The 17899-nt window shown below is 42.7% G+C and overlaps 1 protein-coding gene across 1 annotated transcript in view; it reads left to right on the forward strand.

The window, feature by feature from the left end:
- LOC114669449 (uncharacterized) overlaps window positions 1-17899 on the forward strand; it is a 115636-nt gene that overhangs the window by 55855 nt on the left and 41882 nt on the right. The window contains exons 28-34 of the mRNA XM_051924011.1: window positions 1691-1831; window positions 2038-2145; window positions 5967-6101; window positions 9067-9174; window positions 14566-14694; window positions 14979-15086; window positions 16191-16307. Coding sequence (XP_051779971.1) covers window positions 1691-1831; window positions 2038-2145; window positions 5967-6101; window positions 9067-9174; window positions 14566-14694; window positions 14979-15086; window positions 16191-16307 — 846 coding nt within the window. The remainder of the gene's footprint in view (window positions 1-1690; window positions 1832-2037; window positions 2146-5966; window positions 6102-9066; window positions 9175-14565; window positions 14695-14978; window positions 15087-16190; window positions 16308-17899) is intronic.

Below are 17899 nucleotides of genomic sequence, written 5' to 3' on the forward strand. Positions count from 1 at the left end.
GCTAGGGCTTTCTCTGTAATTACATGTGTTATTGAGCTTCAAAACTATAAAATGTTCATTCCACATTTGTATTAAAACAACCACCAAACCTTCAACAACTAATTGTCCGAAGCTCCCTAAGTGAACCAACAGAAAATGGCACATCTTCATGCCTACAGAAAAGATGCAAAACATGTGCCCACATCTATGATACAGACCATATAGTTATACCACACTGCCAACTTGAACATCACATAAAGGGATCATTTTCCTGCAGATCATCTAATGTAGTCTACCTAATTTTCTGCATGAAATGTCCTGACACTGCACTCTATGTGGGAGAAACTGGACAAACACTCTGCCAGAGAATGAATTTACACAGGTGCCACATTAAACATGGCAACACAGATGTTCCTGTGGCGGCCCACTTCAACAGCCATGGACACTGTGAGAGGGACTTTAAAGTCACAGTGCTTATGGGCAACTTCAGAACACAGCAAGAGAGAAGAGAATGGGAAGTTAAACTCATGCTAAAATTTAATACATTACAACATGGATTGAATAGAGACATGGGCCTTATGGCCAGATATGAGGATTGTTTACATCTCTCAGAATGACAGACAACCCGACTACAGATCCACATTGTTTTGAAAAACTCATTACAAACTTCAAAAGACTTTGTTGGACAGTCATCTTATCCAGAGATCTTGACAATACATTGTTCTTTTCTCTCTTGTTAAATTAACCCTAGCCTGAATGAATCTATTACTTTTTTACATTTAAAATTTCTCATTTAAAGATTTACCAATGTTGTTTCTTGTCCTAGAGTGTATATAAACACAGGGAACTCCAGTCTCTGTATTCCATCTTGCCTGAAGAAGGGGCCTGAGTTGCCTTGAAAGCTTGCATATTGTAATCTTTTTGGTTAGCCAATAAAAGGGGTCATTTTGCTTGGCATTTCTCTACATTAAAACATTAAAAGAAATAAACAGCAGAACAACTACAATGAAATCAGGCAAAAATCCTAAAGATGCCAAGCACCGTTCATCACAACAGAAATCAGCTGTTTCAGTTTTGGAGGAATTACATTGAGATGCATGCTAGTTTGTACTTTACTGCACTTAAGTATGAAAAACATGATGTTATAGTATGTGAAATGTTTAGAAACGTTATAATATAAGACACTGAAAACAATAAGAAAACAGAAAACCTAGGTGTAGGTTCAGCCTGATGTGCCAAGTGTTGCATTGCCGCTCGCTTAAGCTGTTTGCCTTGTGCGTGTTTTTAGTGGGCTTTTTTGTGGTAAGCTGTAGACCATTAATGAGGTGGCAGCCCTGTGTCCTCCTGCTCTTCGATTATGCTGTGTGACTTCCTGGAGCAGAGACCACCCTCTAATGCTTAAGTGGGGGGCACAGAGGCACACAGTAAGGAGACCAGAGTTTTGCATCCCGGGTGTGTCACTTTGCATGTAATGACAAAGAAGTTCAGATGAGCATTACTGTTTGAAACGTCGGTGATGGATACTGTTATTTTCTCTTGTATTTTATTTTTTATGTTTTATTACGTGCCATTCATGTAAACGAATGCTCGGCTGCCCTTTTTATCCACTGCGGGTTCAATCCTTAATACGACCTTTTCACTGTGTCAATTACTTAGCTTATCGTATCTTCACTGTTTTCAAGCTCTTCATTTTTTTGTTTTCTTTCTGCAGCCTGGACCAACTACACCATTTTTAATGCGGGCTGCATTCCCACGCAGACCTGTAACTGGAGCCTGTCAATTGACTACGGCCATGGAAGTAATAGCTGGAGCTCCTGGTGCTGCAACTCCAGTCTATGCAATGCTGAAAAAGGTGAAAGAAATCCTAGAGATCTTAGAGCTTTAATTTGGAGGACATCTGTAACTAAAACTTTAAATTATGAATCAAATATAAATTTAATATTTTAGGAGAGTTAAATAGCAATACCTTGGAGATGGTTCTGGTTTTAGCTGGTAGAATGCAAAGGATTCTCAGTCCCACAATTCCATTTTGATTTATTCATTGTCTTCAATTCACAGTTAATATTTCTAGTGATCCAAATGGACTGGTATGCTGCGCTGGAATGGACAGGACTTGCCAAAACTCCATGAACTGCACCGGCATTCAAGACCACTGCTTCATTTCAGGTGAATATGAGTGGCGCCTAGGGATTCACGGACATTTTTCATTCCCGCATTCCCGGGGATGAAACTGCTGTAATTCCCGGGAAAACGGGAATGGCCAAGCTCGCATATATAGCGTGTAAAAGTGTAAAAACCGATCAAGAGTTATAGTTGAAAATAATTAAGGTGGTGCCATTGCTGCAGCTTGCACTTCATCAGACAACAGCTTTGAACAGCAACTTGAAATTGCAATGCGTCAGTCTGTTGCATCCACATTATCTGTGCCAAGAAACTTACCATCACAGAATGATGACAAGAACCTGGATGCATCAGTAAAAGCTGAAATGGCGGTGTTTCAGAGCAACGGCAAGCGGGGCGGGCGTTATTTAGAACAAGTGTATCTTTATCTGATGATTGTGCCACCTACTTCAGTGGAGGCAGACCGTGCTTTCTCAGCAGCTGGCGTACTCTGCATGAAGGTACGCTTTTGCCTGGACGACTGCACACTGGACATGTTAATAATAATAATAATATAATATCGGATTACGACACACAGACATTGATATGATTCTTACTTTTTAATAACTGTAAAATCGTGTCAGTTTCTCATTAGGTTCTCTCCGTAAAAAACAAAGAAACAGAAACCTTTTTTTTAAGAACTACCTTTTTCCTTCTAAAATCCCACCCACTAACATTCTACAGGAAATTACCAACAACAGGAATGTCAATCAACATCAATATAAATTTAACTTGTTACTGAACATACAAATACACAACAAATAATTCATTACATTTAAACAGTATAGCGCTTTTCTCTGTACTCAAAGCGCTATCCACACAGGGAGGAACCAGGAAGTGAACCCACAATCTTCCACAGTCTCCTTACTGTAAAGCAGCAGCACTACCACTGCGCCACCTGTGAGGACGTTGTGCTGTCTACGCTCTTATTACCACAACTAAAGATACGTGTACTTCTATGACAGCATGAACTGCTTGTAGATAAGGTTAGTCTTTTATTTGTGTCAACATATTGCAGTAGTTTTATTAAAAAATAAGTGTCGGTTGTTCTAAATCTGTTCACATGTGAGATGCCCGTGCACTGTGTCATCCCCGGGAGCCCGGGATTCCCGGGAATGAAATGCGGGATTCCCGAATTCCTGGGAATAGATAAACCCATCCTGGAATGGATTCCCTAGTGGCGCCCCAAACAGACATGCAGCTTCAGTGTTCATAAACTGCATGGCTGCAGATCTTATTTCATATTTAACTTTACAACATTCTTATTATTACTGTTTTAAAAAATAAAGTGAGAAATAGTTTGTTAGTAGTGAAGAACCAAATATGAACATTATCTTTGGAAACAATATGGATAATGCTGCACTTCACTCATCTCACAGGCCACAGCTTTTCCTTCATCTGCACTCATAACCCACACAGCTGACCAAGCTAAAGAAGGAAAAATGTGCTCCGCTTGATCCACTTGCATCACGGCACTGAAGCAAAACCCACAACAAAATGACAGGGTGAAACTGTCCTGAAAACATATTGTTGTGTGATAGCAATGATAATGTTGTAAGAACGTAAGAATTTTGATGAAGAAGAACAGAGCTTTCAGCCTTTGTGACATTAGTTTGGTGAGCTAATAGCTCAGTTGTCTCATATCTCCTCCAAATACATTTTAGAAGATGTGAAGGAAGGCTTCTTGATCATTTCCATAATTCACTAGTTTGTTGTAGATTCTCGCAAGTCTGTGCGTAAGGAAATGCTGCCTGGCTTTGCTCATAAATGCATTTCTGATTAACTTCCACCGATGTTACTAACTTCATGATTCACTGCTTAGTAAAGAAAGTATGATTTTCAAAAACCTTCCCTGTTCAGACTGAAGAAATTTCATTCAGTGAACCCTTCAAAGCTAGATAGGCCTTTATGTCCCATGATGCCCTTGGTTGCTTTCCTACATGCTGCTCTGTCTTTATGGTATCATGTCATACACTTTAATGTTTTTAGTCACAGTACAGCATCTACAGCTTAATGTGTTCTTGTGTATGAAGTAATTTAAATTCATGTATACATTTGTGGTGTGCAGACTCATCTTCCCCGTTCCTTGGCTGTGGAGACTGTGACCTTTTCATGTGTCAGCGTATATTCTATTTGTTGTCTGATGTGTCCAAAGATACCAATATAAAGATAACCCAAAATGCCCTTCCCAGATTAAGTTTGTTGGTTACACTGTACTCAGGTGCCAAAGACAGCGAGGTACCAGTTATGTTAATTGCTGTTTGCTATGACATTGCATACACAAAAATGGCAAAAGGGTGTGAGCACTCCCAGGCAGTCTGCCTGTCTAGGCAAATGGGAGATTGGGAAACTGGTTTTTAAAATTCTAATTTTTTGTAACTTGAAATAAGCTTCATCAAAGGGAGAACCATGGCAGCTCTGACTGGTAAAGTGACATATGCCACAAGAACTTTAAAAAAGCAAAAAGGAGTTCAGCCCTAAGCAATGTCCCGAAAACACAATTCATAAGAAGGATCCAATAACCTGAGCAGAGAAAATCGAGTGTTAGTAATCAAAATCGAAGAAAATACAACACTTATGATAAGGCAACCAGACTTCAGCAAAGCACACATTCAATGAACCGCACAGGACTCACATCTCCAACTTCCTTTATGGGATGGGGTGGGCCCAAGCAGTGATGGACATGGTGGGCCTACCTCTTGGGGTTAAACCCCCAAAACATTAGGAGTATAATCACATTAAAAAGACATATAAAGTAGGGTTAAACATAACAAACACAATAATACATTAAAAACATCTACCAAATTATAACTGGAAAGAATAACATGAACAAAAAACATCATAACAATGAAAAGAACTGAAAAATGAATGAAAAAGACAGAGCAAAGAAATCTAAATATAAGCTGAGGTGGGGTACCCTAGCTAAATTATGAAAGTATTTCCTGTTGGCCCCACGTGACTGAATGCATCTGTCAGGATGGCAGCCAACACTTGATGTCATCGGCTGGTGGTTACAGAATCCTAGATGTTGTGTGAAAATAGAAACCCAGGAGAACCACAAAGATTTCTTGCATCACAAAGGACAACCCCATTTTTGAGCCTTTTTGCTAAATGAGTTGTATTTTAAATAATGTCGTAACGTTACAGAGAGATTTGAGTCTTCGCTTCAGGTCCTTCCAAAATGACGGCTGTTCCCTGATGTCGCGTGGGTTTTATCCAAGAGAAAGCAGAAGGCGAGGAGTTAGAAGCTGTTCTTCAGCCACTTCTGTTCTTCCTGGCAGATAGAAAGAGGAGCAAATCAGCTTGTCACTCCCAAACCCGCTCCCTGGTGTCACCTTCCCCAAGTCCTCCCCATGAGGCACAGGCTTCACCTGAGCTATTGACCTTTGGTAAATGAGACTTTGGATTGTTGTCATTATCCAATTACAGAGACTCCTTGTGAATTGCAAAGACAACCTTGGGATCTTCAATCTTCATTATGGTTGAAATATTTTCCAGGTAGTCTGTATTAATGTGGAAAAATGCAGGCATTGTGGATGATTTCTCCTTTCCTCTACAACAGCTAAAAATATAGATTTTCAACATACTTATGTAGTAAGACCTTTTACAGACAAACACTGATTATTTCAAGGACGTCATGAAATCTCTTATTATGACAGCACTCCACTGATTTTCAGACTTTGTGTCCCTAATGTCGTCTGTTTGTCCCCACTGTCACGGTCAGTACTGGAGAAGCCGCAAGTTAAGGTCTGCCTTTTATACAGTGCAGTGAAATGGCAGGTTGTTTTAGTGTTTAGTGTCTGACTGTTTCCCGTTGTTTTGAACAGATAATGGCCAGCAGGTGTACGCCGGCTGCACGTCCAAGGACGTCTGCGACAGTCCGCTCAGGGCGAGCGTCTTCCTGAACATACAGCTCAACTCTCAAATCGACTGCTGTCAGGGACCCCTCTGCAATGAGCCTGGTGAGTGCACTGAATGAAGTGACTGTATGACATGGTGACCAAAAAAAACCCTTTTATGAATGAGTGTGAAATTCGGGATCAAGTATTTGGAAAGACAGGATTTGTTGCATTCAGTCTCAGTTTTGATTTAATTTGTTGCTTTTAATGCTTAATAAAGAAACCAAATGCTTGAGTGCTAATCCCAATTGGCTGCTACTTCTGCCCAGTGCTGTTACTTTAAGTTCCACCTCTTCTGAAACCACCCTGACTCTCCCTGATTTAGGGGGTTTCCAATGTGGTTGAATGGATAAAGTCATCAACGCTTCTTTGTGAGGACCCTTGGCTTGTGATGTGATGTGTATTGTCCATCCATTTGTTATCAGAGCCACTGTATTGAGCTCAGGGTCTTGGGGGGACACAGCGCTGGGCTTAAGGCAGATGCCAGTCCTAGGTGGAGCACCTGGGAAAATCAGTATGATGTATATGGTGACTAAATACCAATGCGATAAATCAGACCACAGATATTATGTTCCTGTCTTTGGTGCGATGCCTAACGTGTTGATATCACCATAGTAAATTGTGCTGTCTGGTCACCTAGTGGTTGATGAGATGGTCAATGATATATGAACATAATTCACAATTCATAACGCTCTGTGGCCTCATTCAATACAATACAATTTATTTTTGTATATCCCAAAAATCACACAAGAAGTGCCACAATGGGCTTTAACAGACCCTGCCTCTTGACAGCCCCCCAGCCTTGACTCTCTAAGAAGACCAGGAAAGACCCTTGTAGGGAAAAAAATAGGGGAAAGGCAGTTCAAAGAGAGACCCCTTAGCAGGTAGGGTGGGCACGCAGTGAGTGTCAATAAAAAGGGGGTCAATACAACACAGTACACAGAACAGAGTGTAAACACAAGTCATCCTCAATACAATATAAAGCCTCGTAACAATTAACAAAAGCATCAGATTGTTTAATTTGTGAAATAACAACACATGAGCTCTTCTTGTGCAAAGCCACAGACTAGAATGGTGTAAAGCTTTTATCCACATTGACCAAAGAGAGGAACTCCGGAGTGAGAGGATGGTCAGCATCCAGTCACCAGGCCTGCATAGACAGTTGCATTCATGGAAGTCACAACTACAAGCTTGGAAAAGTCTGACCACTGGAGACTGAGATGTTGTGCGCAATGAGCCCAAACGGAACTGCATGGAGGCTTAAAGAATAAGAAGAATCTGCGAGAAGAGTCAGAAAACCAAGAAGAACGAGACAAGAACTGATGATCATCAGCGTTCGGAATGAGAGACAAAAAATAGTAAAGCAAGAAAATTCCAAACCTGTGGAATAATCTGTATCTGCCCAGGCTGAGCAAGCTCTTTGGAGGTTTTACCTCCATTTGTTTTATATGTTTAAATGTCAATTTCACTAGGTAATGCAGTCAAAGTAACATGAGTGGCAATGAATGTCATCGCTGTAAGAGATCAGGTGAAGAAAAGACACATGGCCCAAAAGGATGACATCCAAGAAAACTTCTAACTGTTAAATGTCACTCTGATTACATCAAAATAACAGCATGCAAAAGATGATAACTACTAAGAAAAGCTGAGGAAACTCTCACAAATAACAAAATAATTATATATACAATTTGTGCACAGCTTGGAAGAAAATGACCACGTCAGCTCCTTCATCACCTTGAGATTAAAGTAGAGGAGGAGACTGCTGGTGATCGACAGAATGTGCTTGCTTGACCTTTAGAGGCATAATATAAAGACTTTCTATGGAAGAAGTCCCATTGTAGAGAGTGGTCAGCTGCTGGAAATAAGAACAAGCAGGAAGTGTCCACCACTGCCTAAAGGAGTCAGCCCCAGACAGAGAAGCCAGCATTAAAAGCAGGAAATGGACTCATGTGTGCCTATAGCCCAGGAGGCCAGGAGACCACCATGAAAGTGAAGATAAGCCAGAGCAGGCTACCATGTCTGAAACATACTGGTAAGTTTGAAGCTACAAAATCCATCCATCAATTATCCAACCCACTATATCCTAACTACAGGGTCACGGGGGTCTGCTGGAGCCAATCCCAGCCAAAACAGGGAGCAAGGCAGGAAACAAACCCCCAGGCAGGGCGCCAGCCCACCACAGGGCACACACCAGGGACAATTTAAGATCACCAATGCACGTAACCTGCATGTCTTTGGACTGGGGGAGGAAACCCACGCAGAAAAAGGGAGAACATGCAGACTCCACACAGGTAGGACCCAGGCAGCGAACCCGGGTCTCCTAACTGCGAGGCAGCAGCGCTACCACTGCGCCACCGTGCTGACCACTACAAAATCCACTTTATGAAAAACACTTGAGAGTCCTAGTGGACTTGCCCCTCTCCACTTCTCAACAATGCACTGACCAGAAGATTAATAGGCAGAGTTTTATAGCGTCTTTACTGCATGGAACATAAATCGAGCGAGGTCGGACAATTGTGAGGCCAACATAGGAATGCTGTGCAAATTTCCGGCTTCCATGGTAGGGCTGATGAAAGACGAGAGGAGGACTGACTGTTAGACTAATGTTTGAACTGCAAGTCAACTCTTTTCTGTTTAATGGACATTAAGGGGTGGCATAGTAGGAGAGTTTAAAACTATAAAGCAAGTGAGCATGACAGACACTTTACAACCAGGCCTTCAACAATGACGAGGGGCCACAGATGATTACTAGAAGGCTGTGTTTTTGGATGTTCATTCACAAAGTAGCTGTCAGACCTTGAAATGTGAATCAGACAAACTTTGGGCCTACATGAACAAAAACTGACGAGTGAGTGGGACTAAAATGTTCTGAAAATGCAGATTGGAAGAAGCTTCCTGCCTGACTGAGTTGAGGTTCAACACTTCATGGCATCCTGCTGTTTTATACCACAGTCTGTTAACAGATGACAAACATGTCTGAAAGGGTCTCTTTATTTTCCTTTTGATGTGATTCTTGATTTTATTACAGTCACTACTCCTGCTAATGAGAACGGGCTGGTGTGCTGCGCAGATGCCAACTCGACCTGCCAGAATCACATCAACTGCACTGGAAGTCAGGACTACTGCTTCACTTTAGGTGAGTGTGTGTATGTGTGTGTGTGTGTGTGTGTGAAGAAGGCAGGATCAGACGCTGTACACCGGCGACTAACCAGGTCATTTCATGACAGGGAGACGGCTATACATCAGTTTATCCCAAGGCAGCTCTTCCTTAGTAAGGCTTTGTGTTTTTGAGTTTTTTGAAATATTGCTTATTGCTAGACTGATCTTTGTGCTTATTCACGTTAGCAAGCACATTCCTATGCCATTTGCGGAACTCACAAGATGATGGACTTGCTGTAGGAGCAGGGATCTGACATTCTGTTTTCACATCAAGTGAATCACTGCCTGTGGTGTCGCTTGCTGGTAAAGTTAAGTCGTGTCATGTCGCTCATAGAAACAACCTGGAACAGCATTTTGAATACAGACATACAGTAAGCATAATAGATTCATAAATAACCTTGTGGGTTGTAATTATCATGTTGGTTTATAATGTAATGATGATAACAATAACAAACATGCTAATTATCATATCATTCTTCTTCTTCCTCTTCTTTCGGCTTCTCCAGTTAGGGGTTGCCACAGCAGATCATCTTCTTCCATATCTTCCTGTCCTATGCATCTTGTTCTGTTACACCCATCACCTGCATGTCCTCTCTCACCACATCCATAAACCTTCTCTTAGGCCTTCCTGTTTTCCTCTTATCCGGCAGCTCTATCCTTAGCACCCTTCTCTCAATATACTCAAGATCACTCCTCTGCACATGTCCAAACCAACACAATCTTGCCTCTCTGACTTTGTCTCCCAATTGTCTAACCTGAGCTGACCCTCTAATGTTCTCATTTCTAATCCTATCCATCCTAGTCACACCCAGTGCAAATCTTAGCATCTTTAACTCTGCCACATCCAGCTCTGTCTCCTGTGCCACCGTCTCCAGCCCATATAACATAGCTGGTCTCACTACCGTCCTATAGACCTTCCCTTTCACTCTTGCTGATACCCGTCTGTCACAAATTACTCCTGACACTCTTCTCCACCACTCCACCCTGCTGGCACTCTCTTTTTCACTTCTCTTCCACACTCTCCATTACTCTGTACTGTTGATCCCAAGTATTTAAACTCATCCACCTTCGCCAACTCTACTCCCTCATCCTCACCATTCCATTGACCTCCCTCTCATTCACACACATGTATTCTGTCGTGGTGGTCCTACTGATCTTCATTTCTCTCATCTCTAGACCATATCTCCACCTCTCCAGTGTCTCCTCAACCTGCTCCTTACTCTCGCTACAGATCACAATGTCATCAGCAAACATCACAGTCCACGGGACTCCTGTGTAATCCCGTCTATCAACCTGTGAATCACTAATGCAAATAAGAAAGGGCTCAGAGTCGATCCCTGATGTAATCCCACCTCCACATTGAATGCATCTGTCACTCCTACTGCAGACCTCACCAATGGCACATTACCCTCGTACATATCCTGTACAACTCTTACGTACTTCTCTGCCACTCCCAACTTCCTCATACAATACCACAACTCCTCTTGAAGCACCCTGTCATTTGCTTTCTCCAGGTCCACAAAGATGCAATGCAACTCCTTCTGGCCTACTCTCTACTTCTCCATCAACACCCTCAGAGCATCTGTGGTGCTCTTTCTTGGCATGAAACCATAATGCTGCTCACTAATCATCACCTCTCTTCTTAACCCAGCTTCCACTATTCTTTCCCATAACTTCATGCTGTGGCTTATTAATTTTATTCCCCTGTACTTACTACAGTCCTGCACATCCCCCTTATTCTTAAATATCGGCACCAGTACACTTCTTCTCCACTACTCAGGCACCCTCTCACTTTCCAAGATTCCATTAAACAATCTGGTTAAAAACTCCACTGCCATCTCTCCTAAACACCTCCATGGTTCACAAGGTATGTCATCTGGACCAAAAGCCTTTCCATTTTTCATCCTCTTCTTACTTCCTCCTTGCTATGCATTGCACTTCCTGATTGACTATCTCCACATCATCTAATCTTCTCCCTCTGTCGTTCTCTTCATTCATCAGCCTCTCAAAGTACTCTTTCCATCTGCTCAACACACTCTCCTCGCTTGTGAGTATGTTTCCACCTTTGTCCATTATCATCCTAACCTGCTGCACATCTTTCTCAGCTTGGCCCCTCTGTGTAGCTCACCGGTCCTTTCCTCCCTCCTTAGTGTCCAACCTCTCATACAACTAATCATACGACTTTTCTTTAGCCTTCACCACCTCTCTCTTCACCTTGTACCTTATCTCCTTGTACTCTTGTCTACTTTCTGCATCTCTCCAACTATCCCACTTCTTCTTCGCCATCCTCTGTATACTCTCCTGTACTGCTCCATTCCACCACCAGGTTTCCTTTTCCTCCTTCCTCTGTCCAGATGTCACCCCAAGCACCCTTCTTGCTGTTGCCCTTACTACTTCTGCTGTAGTTTCCCAGCTGTCTGGTAACTCTTCACTGCCACCCAGTGCCTGTCTCACCTCCTCCCAAACCTCAACCTTTTAGTCTTCCTTTTTCAACTTCCACCATTTGATCCTTGGCTCTGCCCTCACTCTCTTTCTCTTCTTGATCTCCAGCGTCATCCTACAGACCACCATCCTATGCTACTTAACTGCACTTTCCCCTGCCACCACTTTGCAGTCCTCAATCTCCTTCAGACTGACTCTTCTGCATAGGATACAGATACATAGGTATCTTCCTCCACTCTTCTATGTCACCCTGTGTTCCTCCCTCTTCATAAAATACGTATTCACCACAGCCATGTCCATCTTTTTGGCAACATCCACTATCATCTGATCTTCTTCATTCCTCATCTCCTCTGTTCCCTTCATCAACATGTCCATTGAAATCTGCTCCAATCACTACTTTCTGTCCCTTGGGTACACTGTTCATCACTTCATCCAACTCACTCCAAAAATCTTCTTTCTCACCCATCGCTCACCCAACTTGTGGGGCATATGCACTAACAACATTTATCATCACACCTTCAGTTTTCACTTCATAATCATCACTCTAACACTTTTTTCACCTCCTAAACACTCTTGACGTGCTGTTCCTTCAGAATAACACCTACCCCATTTCTCCTCCCATCCACACCATGATAGAACAATTTGAATCCACCTCCGATCTACCTGGCCTTACTCTCCTTCCATTTAGTCTCTTGCACACACAATATATCAACCTTCCTTCTCTCCATCATATCTGCTAACTCTCTCCCCTTACCAGTCATACTGCCAACATTCAAAGTTCCTACCCTCAATTCCATCCTCTTTATCTTCTTCCTGTCCTTCTGTCTCCGGACACGTCTCCCCCTTCTTCTTCTCCTTCTTCGGTCAACAGTAGCCCAATTTCCGCCAAGACCCTGTTCACTAACAGTACTGGTGGCAGTCGATTTTAACTCAGGACTCGACTGATCCGGTATGGAAATCTGTATTGTTGTCTGGATGTTGATCTGGCAAAATTTTACACTGGATGCCCTTCCTGACATAACTCTCCCCATTTATCCAGGCTTGGGACCGGCACAAAGAAACAGTGGTTTGTGCAAACCCTGTGGCTGGCTTATCATGTCATTATTAATATGAACATTTATTATAATCCACATACACAGACATGGCTAAGAATTGCAGAAGTCATAATGTTGAGTGTACAGTTGAGTTTATGCCTGTTTCGTGTTACTTCCAAGTCCGACCAACATGCCCTCTACATGACGCAGATAGGCAGACAGTAAATAAGAGATAGACAGTAGCAGTCCCCATAATGTTGTCCCAATGCACAGAGTACAGTGACATTCTTGCTTGTATGAATTCTCCCCAAAAACAGATTTCACTTACAATGACATTTATTTACATATCTAAAGAGACTTACAGAACAAGTCAACATAGTCAAGTAAACATCAGTCTGGGGGACTGTTTAGAAACAAATGTGACAAGACACAAGGACAAATTTGATCACCACAAGAAAAGAGCTCAGAACAAAATCAAAGTAAGTTGCACTCCATAGGTTAGCCAGAAATTCACCAACCAAGAGAGTCTTCAAATGCTTCTTAAACACACTGACTGAGTCAGCCATTCGATGGAAATGCGCAGCTCGTTCCACTAGCTAGGAGGTACACATGAAGAGTCAGACCTGAAATCTGATGTCACACAGAGGTGGTATCACCACGTGCTGTTCACTAGCAGACCTGAGTGGAGCAGAGAACCTCACTCGTGTCTCCATATATGTGAGTGAGGATCCATTGACTACACTATAGGCAAGCATTGATAATTTGAACCCAACACTCTTAGTACAGGGAGCCAATGTAGTGATTTGAAGAGAAGAGTGACATGTACCCCCCTCGGGTGGTTGAACATAAGATGTGTCATTGCATTTCGAATCCTCTGCAGTGGCTTGGTGACACATACTGGTACTCCTGCCAACAATGAATTGCAGCAGTCCAGCTGTGACAAGACCAGAGTCTCGACCAGGAGTTGTGCTGCATACTCTCTGATCTAACAGATGCTGTATAGAACGTATAGACCAAGAGACCATAGCAGTGTGGTCAGTGTAGGATAGCGTACAAGGTTACATAACAACTTGGCAGGTGTTAGTGAGAATGAGCAGAACAGAGATTGGCTGTTGAATACCTGTGATAACAAGAAGGTCCATCTTGGCCAGATTGAGCTGGAAATGGTGCGCCTTCCTCCAGGTTGCGTTATCAGTGAGACAGCTGATTCCGTGTGATCCTCTGGAGGGAATGAAAGGTACAGCTGCGTATCATTGAAATAGCACTGATACTAGAATCCATGGGACATGATGACAGGGTCTAGTGACGTGCTGTATAGAGAGGATAGGACCCACACCTATCATGCTTGCCTGATACACCCTTGACTTCCCTCCACGCCAGGACACATGGTAAGATCTGCCCAAGAGGTAAGATTTAGACCACCTGATGTTATATTTGAACCAGATTTCCTCCTCTGGCTTACGTTTAAATTCCTCTTGACTTTATTTTTTGTTCATTGGCTTCAGTTGCTTCTATTATTTATTATTTGCCTAATTATGTCTTTTTTTCTTCATTTTACTCTGTTCATTTAATATTTATCTGTTTAAATATGTTGTATTACGTTCCTTGTGGTTTGTGGGTGGATCTGCAAGTGGCAGTGCCACCTTTACCTCACTGCCAAGGAACTGCCCCCCTCCCTTTAAAGGCAGGTGTGGACTTCGAGTTTCTTGTGGTTCACTGAATGTGCTTTGTGTGGAGGTGAGAGTCGTAGTCGCGAGTCTTTTCTTTCTATCACTTTTTTGATATTATAGCATTTTTTAGTTTTTGTCTTTGGATTTCGATTTTTGGATCTTTGTATGGGGACTTGAACACTGTGGACTTCTTTTTAGGTGATTACATTTTATTTTTTACAGATAATGGACAGTTGGTGCAGAAAGGCTGTGCATCAAAAGCTTTCTGTGACAATTCTGCAGCTGTGACATTACAATTCAATCAGAGCATCCAGTTTAACTGCTGCAATGGGAGTCTCTGCAATCAGCCCTGTAAGTCATTTGTATGTATCCGTGTGTAAAATGTCAGCAGAGACATAAACATACAGTAAGTGTCGAGTCACGTTGGACAGTTGTCACTGCTGATTGACATCAAGCCCCCAAAGCCGTAAGTTTGAATCCAGTAAATGCCATTGATCGTGTTAGGTGTTTTCTGATACATCAGTGCCCCTTATCAATTTTATTACAGATTCTCACCCATAATGCATTGCTTTGGTGAGAAGACATTGGAAAAAAAGTGTACATTGATTTTTCCTAATTTTGATTCTTTTTCTCAGCTTACACCTCCGAAAATATAAGTGGGCTGGTATGCTGTGAAGGAGCAAATGGGACGTGTCAGACCACCGTGAACTGCACAGTTCCTGAAGCCCGCTGCTTTACGGCCTGTAAGTGTTGTCATGCTGCTGTTTAGCCTGTGATGAGGGGCTTCTGTGCTGTGCTGCTTGATCTATGCATGGCAAAGGCACAAGACCAAGTCTCCTTTCATCTACTTTGGGTTATTCATATATGCAACACTTTCACCTGTGGGCTTTCGATGTGTTTTTGTGGGGAATATGTTGAGGATTTTATTAAACTATTCTCATTTTCAGTCTTGGCAACACTAATTGTTATGTCTGCAGCAAAGGTTTAATATAAGACCTCAGGAGATGAACAACTCTGATGGGATGAAGCCGACACAAAGTCAGGGATGGCCTGGGGGGTCTGAATACTCAGAAATGTCCAAATAGTGACCATCTAGTATAAAACGCAAGCACAAGCCTGATAATAACTTGTTTTAATTACCTCAGAGTGACCAAAAATGTTTGTCATATTTTCTCACAAACCCAGTATCTTTATGGTAGCATCTTTGAGCCACCATCATGTTTAGGTGAAGCAAAATGATGTAATGGGCATAGAAATCATGACAGCCATGCAATAAAACAAAATGACGAATGAGAAAATATGCAAACCAAAATGCTCAAGAAAGTGCCCTAGCAGATCATAAGATTCTACTGAATGGAGGTGAGCTTTTGCACCTTCACCCAGGTTCATACTTGACAGCTGCCCGTTTGATGTCCAATGACTGTCCTTGTCCCTGAAATTGACATGCTGGTGTTGGTGGCAAAAATGGAAACACGGGAGAAGCTGCCATGCAGCAATCGTTCAGGAATGAACACCTGAGCCAGTAACACTATCCATCCATTATCCAACCCGCTATATCCTAACTACAGTAACACTAATGAACTTCAATCAAAAACACAGCGAGACCTCCAATCAGACATCAGAGCAGCGTCTTCTCAGACTGCTCTTCTGCTACTTGGGACTCCCCCGTCCACCTTCACAGGCAGCCATTTGTATCTCTGCATTTCTAGTCTCTGACAGGTGTTGTCCGTTTTCACTTCTTCATTTCTGTTCAAAGCATTTCCTTCAATTTTGAACTGCTGAGGGACATTTGTTTCTTTTCACTATGTGTGCGTGCTATTGACACCTGCTTACTTTATCCTATGCAGATGCTGAAGGGGCCATGCTGAGGGGATGTACAACACAAAGCGCCTGTCAGAATTCTGTCCAGTTGAGCCCATCTTCTCAGATGTACTGCTGTCTTGAAGATCTCTGCAACCAGCCGTGTGAGTAGTGCCTCTCACTTCTGACAAAAGTCGTTTGAGTTTATCATAAGCTGAGTCTCCCTCACTTCAGGCATTCCTTCCCATCAATCAGAGCGCATTGTTTTTCATATTGGCAATGACTTGGATTCTGCACTGTCAGATGAGGGTTGTGAAAATAAGCAACAGAAACACGACGGTGTAGTCTGGACTAAGGGGCAGGCAACAATGGCACCACTGGTGTAACATGTATGGCAGACTGTGGTACTTAACAGTGCATGCCAACAGCTGCTTTGAACAGGAGATACGGCTGAATATGAGCTCCTATGGAGTGTGCAGACCTGTGTTAGTTGTGGAATGTTAAAAACATAGAGATAATGGTCAGGTGTGGGATCTGAAGGTGGGATGTTAGATCCATTAAGGCAACAACACTAACTAACACTCTTAAAACAGAAGAAGAACATTTTATGTGTGGCCTGAGAGGATCAGTAACACCCGGACTAATAAAATTGCATTATAGGGGATACAAAAGCAGCAATGGAGTGTGGCCCAATGACAGACTGATATGCAGATAAAGTTTTGGGGTGCCAACCCAGCCATCCCCCTTTACTTAAAGGTTTTAACAAAAACAGAGCAAGATGTTGTTCAAAAGAAACAAAAAGCACTCTGGCTAAGTCGGTCTGAGTGGCTTCTTCAGTTGCTGTTATGATGTGGAGCTCCTCTGCTCAGGTTGCTTTGACAAGATGTGATGCCTCCATCTGGGCCATCTTGCTTTTATGGCCCAGGGGCCAGAAAGGGTGGAGACAGTTGCCCTTACAGGTAACAGCAATGCCCCCTTAATGGCTTGGGGTGGTATCACATACCTGAGAGGGACTCAGATGGTGACTCTTCAACATGAGTTGTGTGGTGTAATAAAATAAAGGCAGGCAGTGTGTTGATTTGGGACACTGGCTTGGTGTTCTCCGTTTAATAAAGGACAAAAAAATACAATGAAAGAGCCCCAAAAAAATGGCCAGCCAATGGCTTTGCTGCGATACACAAAGGTTCTCTCTCCAATCGCAGGTTCAAACTGAGCGCGTACTTCTCATAGCCGAGAGGGTGATAAAGTGGCCTCCTGGAAGGGGTGGGGCTTCTGGTACTTGTGAGAAAGTGAGCTCAAAGGTCTTCCAGGTGACGTTCTTTCAAACTGGATGGAAATGGAGAAGAAGTTAATGACAGCGACCCCTCTTGTCTCAGAGTGGGATTACTTTGTGAGAGCCCTGAAGGAGTCCTCTAATCATATTTGCTTGACAACATTAAAAACATGAAGACCATGGCTTTGGATTGAAGCTCCTCTGCTGGGGAAGAAGAAAAATGAAATAAATTGTTGACAAAAGGTGGCAGTCCATCTCATCTCTTCTGACAGCAAAATATTTGAAATGTCCTGCTTTTAATTGATGTGTTTCTCAGCCACCACTTTGGGTTGCAGGATACTGCGGGAGGATCATGGTGGGTTGTCGATCTGAACATCACGTTCAGTTAATGACAATCGCGCTCGACTCGCCAAGGAGACTGCCTTCCAGCTCTGATGCCTGTCCCCCCTTGGTACATCACAAAGACACGTAATTGGGAAAAAG

The sequence above is a fragment of the Erpetoichthys calabaricus genome, chromosome 2 (genome assembly GCF_900747795.2).
Source record: "Erpetoichthys calabaricus chromosome 2, fErpCal1.3, whole genome shotgun sequence".
Lineage (NCBI taxonomy): Eukaryota > Metazoa > Chordata > Cladistia > Polypteriformes > Polypteridae > Erpetoichthys > Erpetoichthys calabaricus.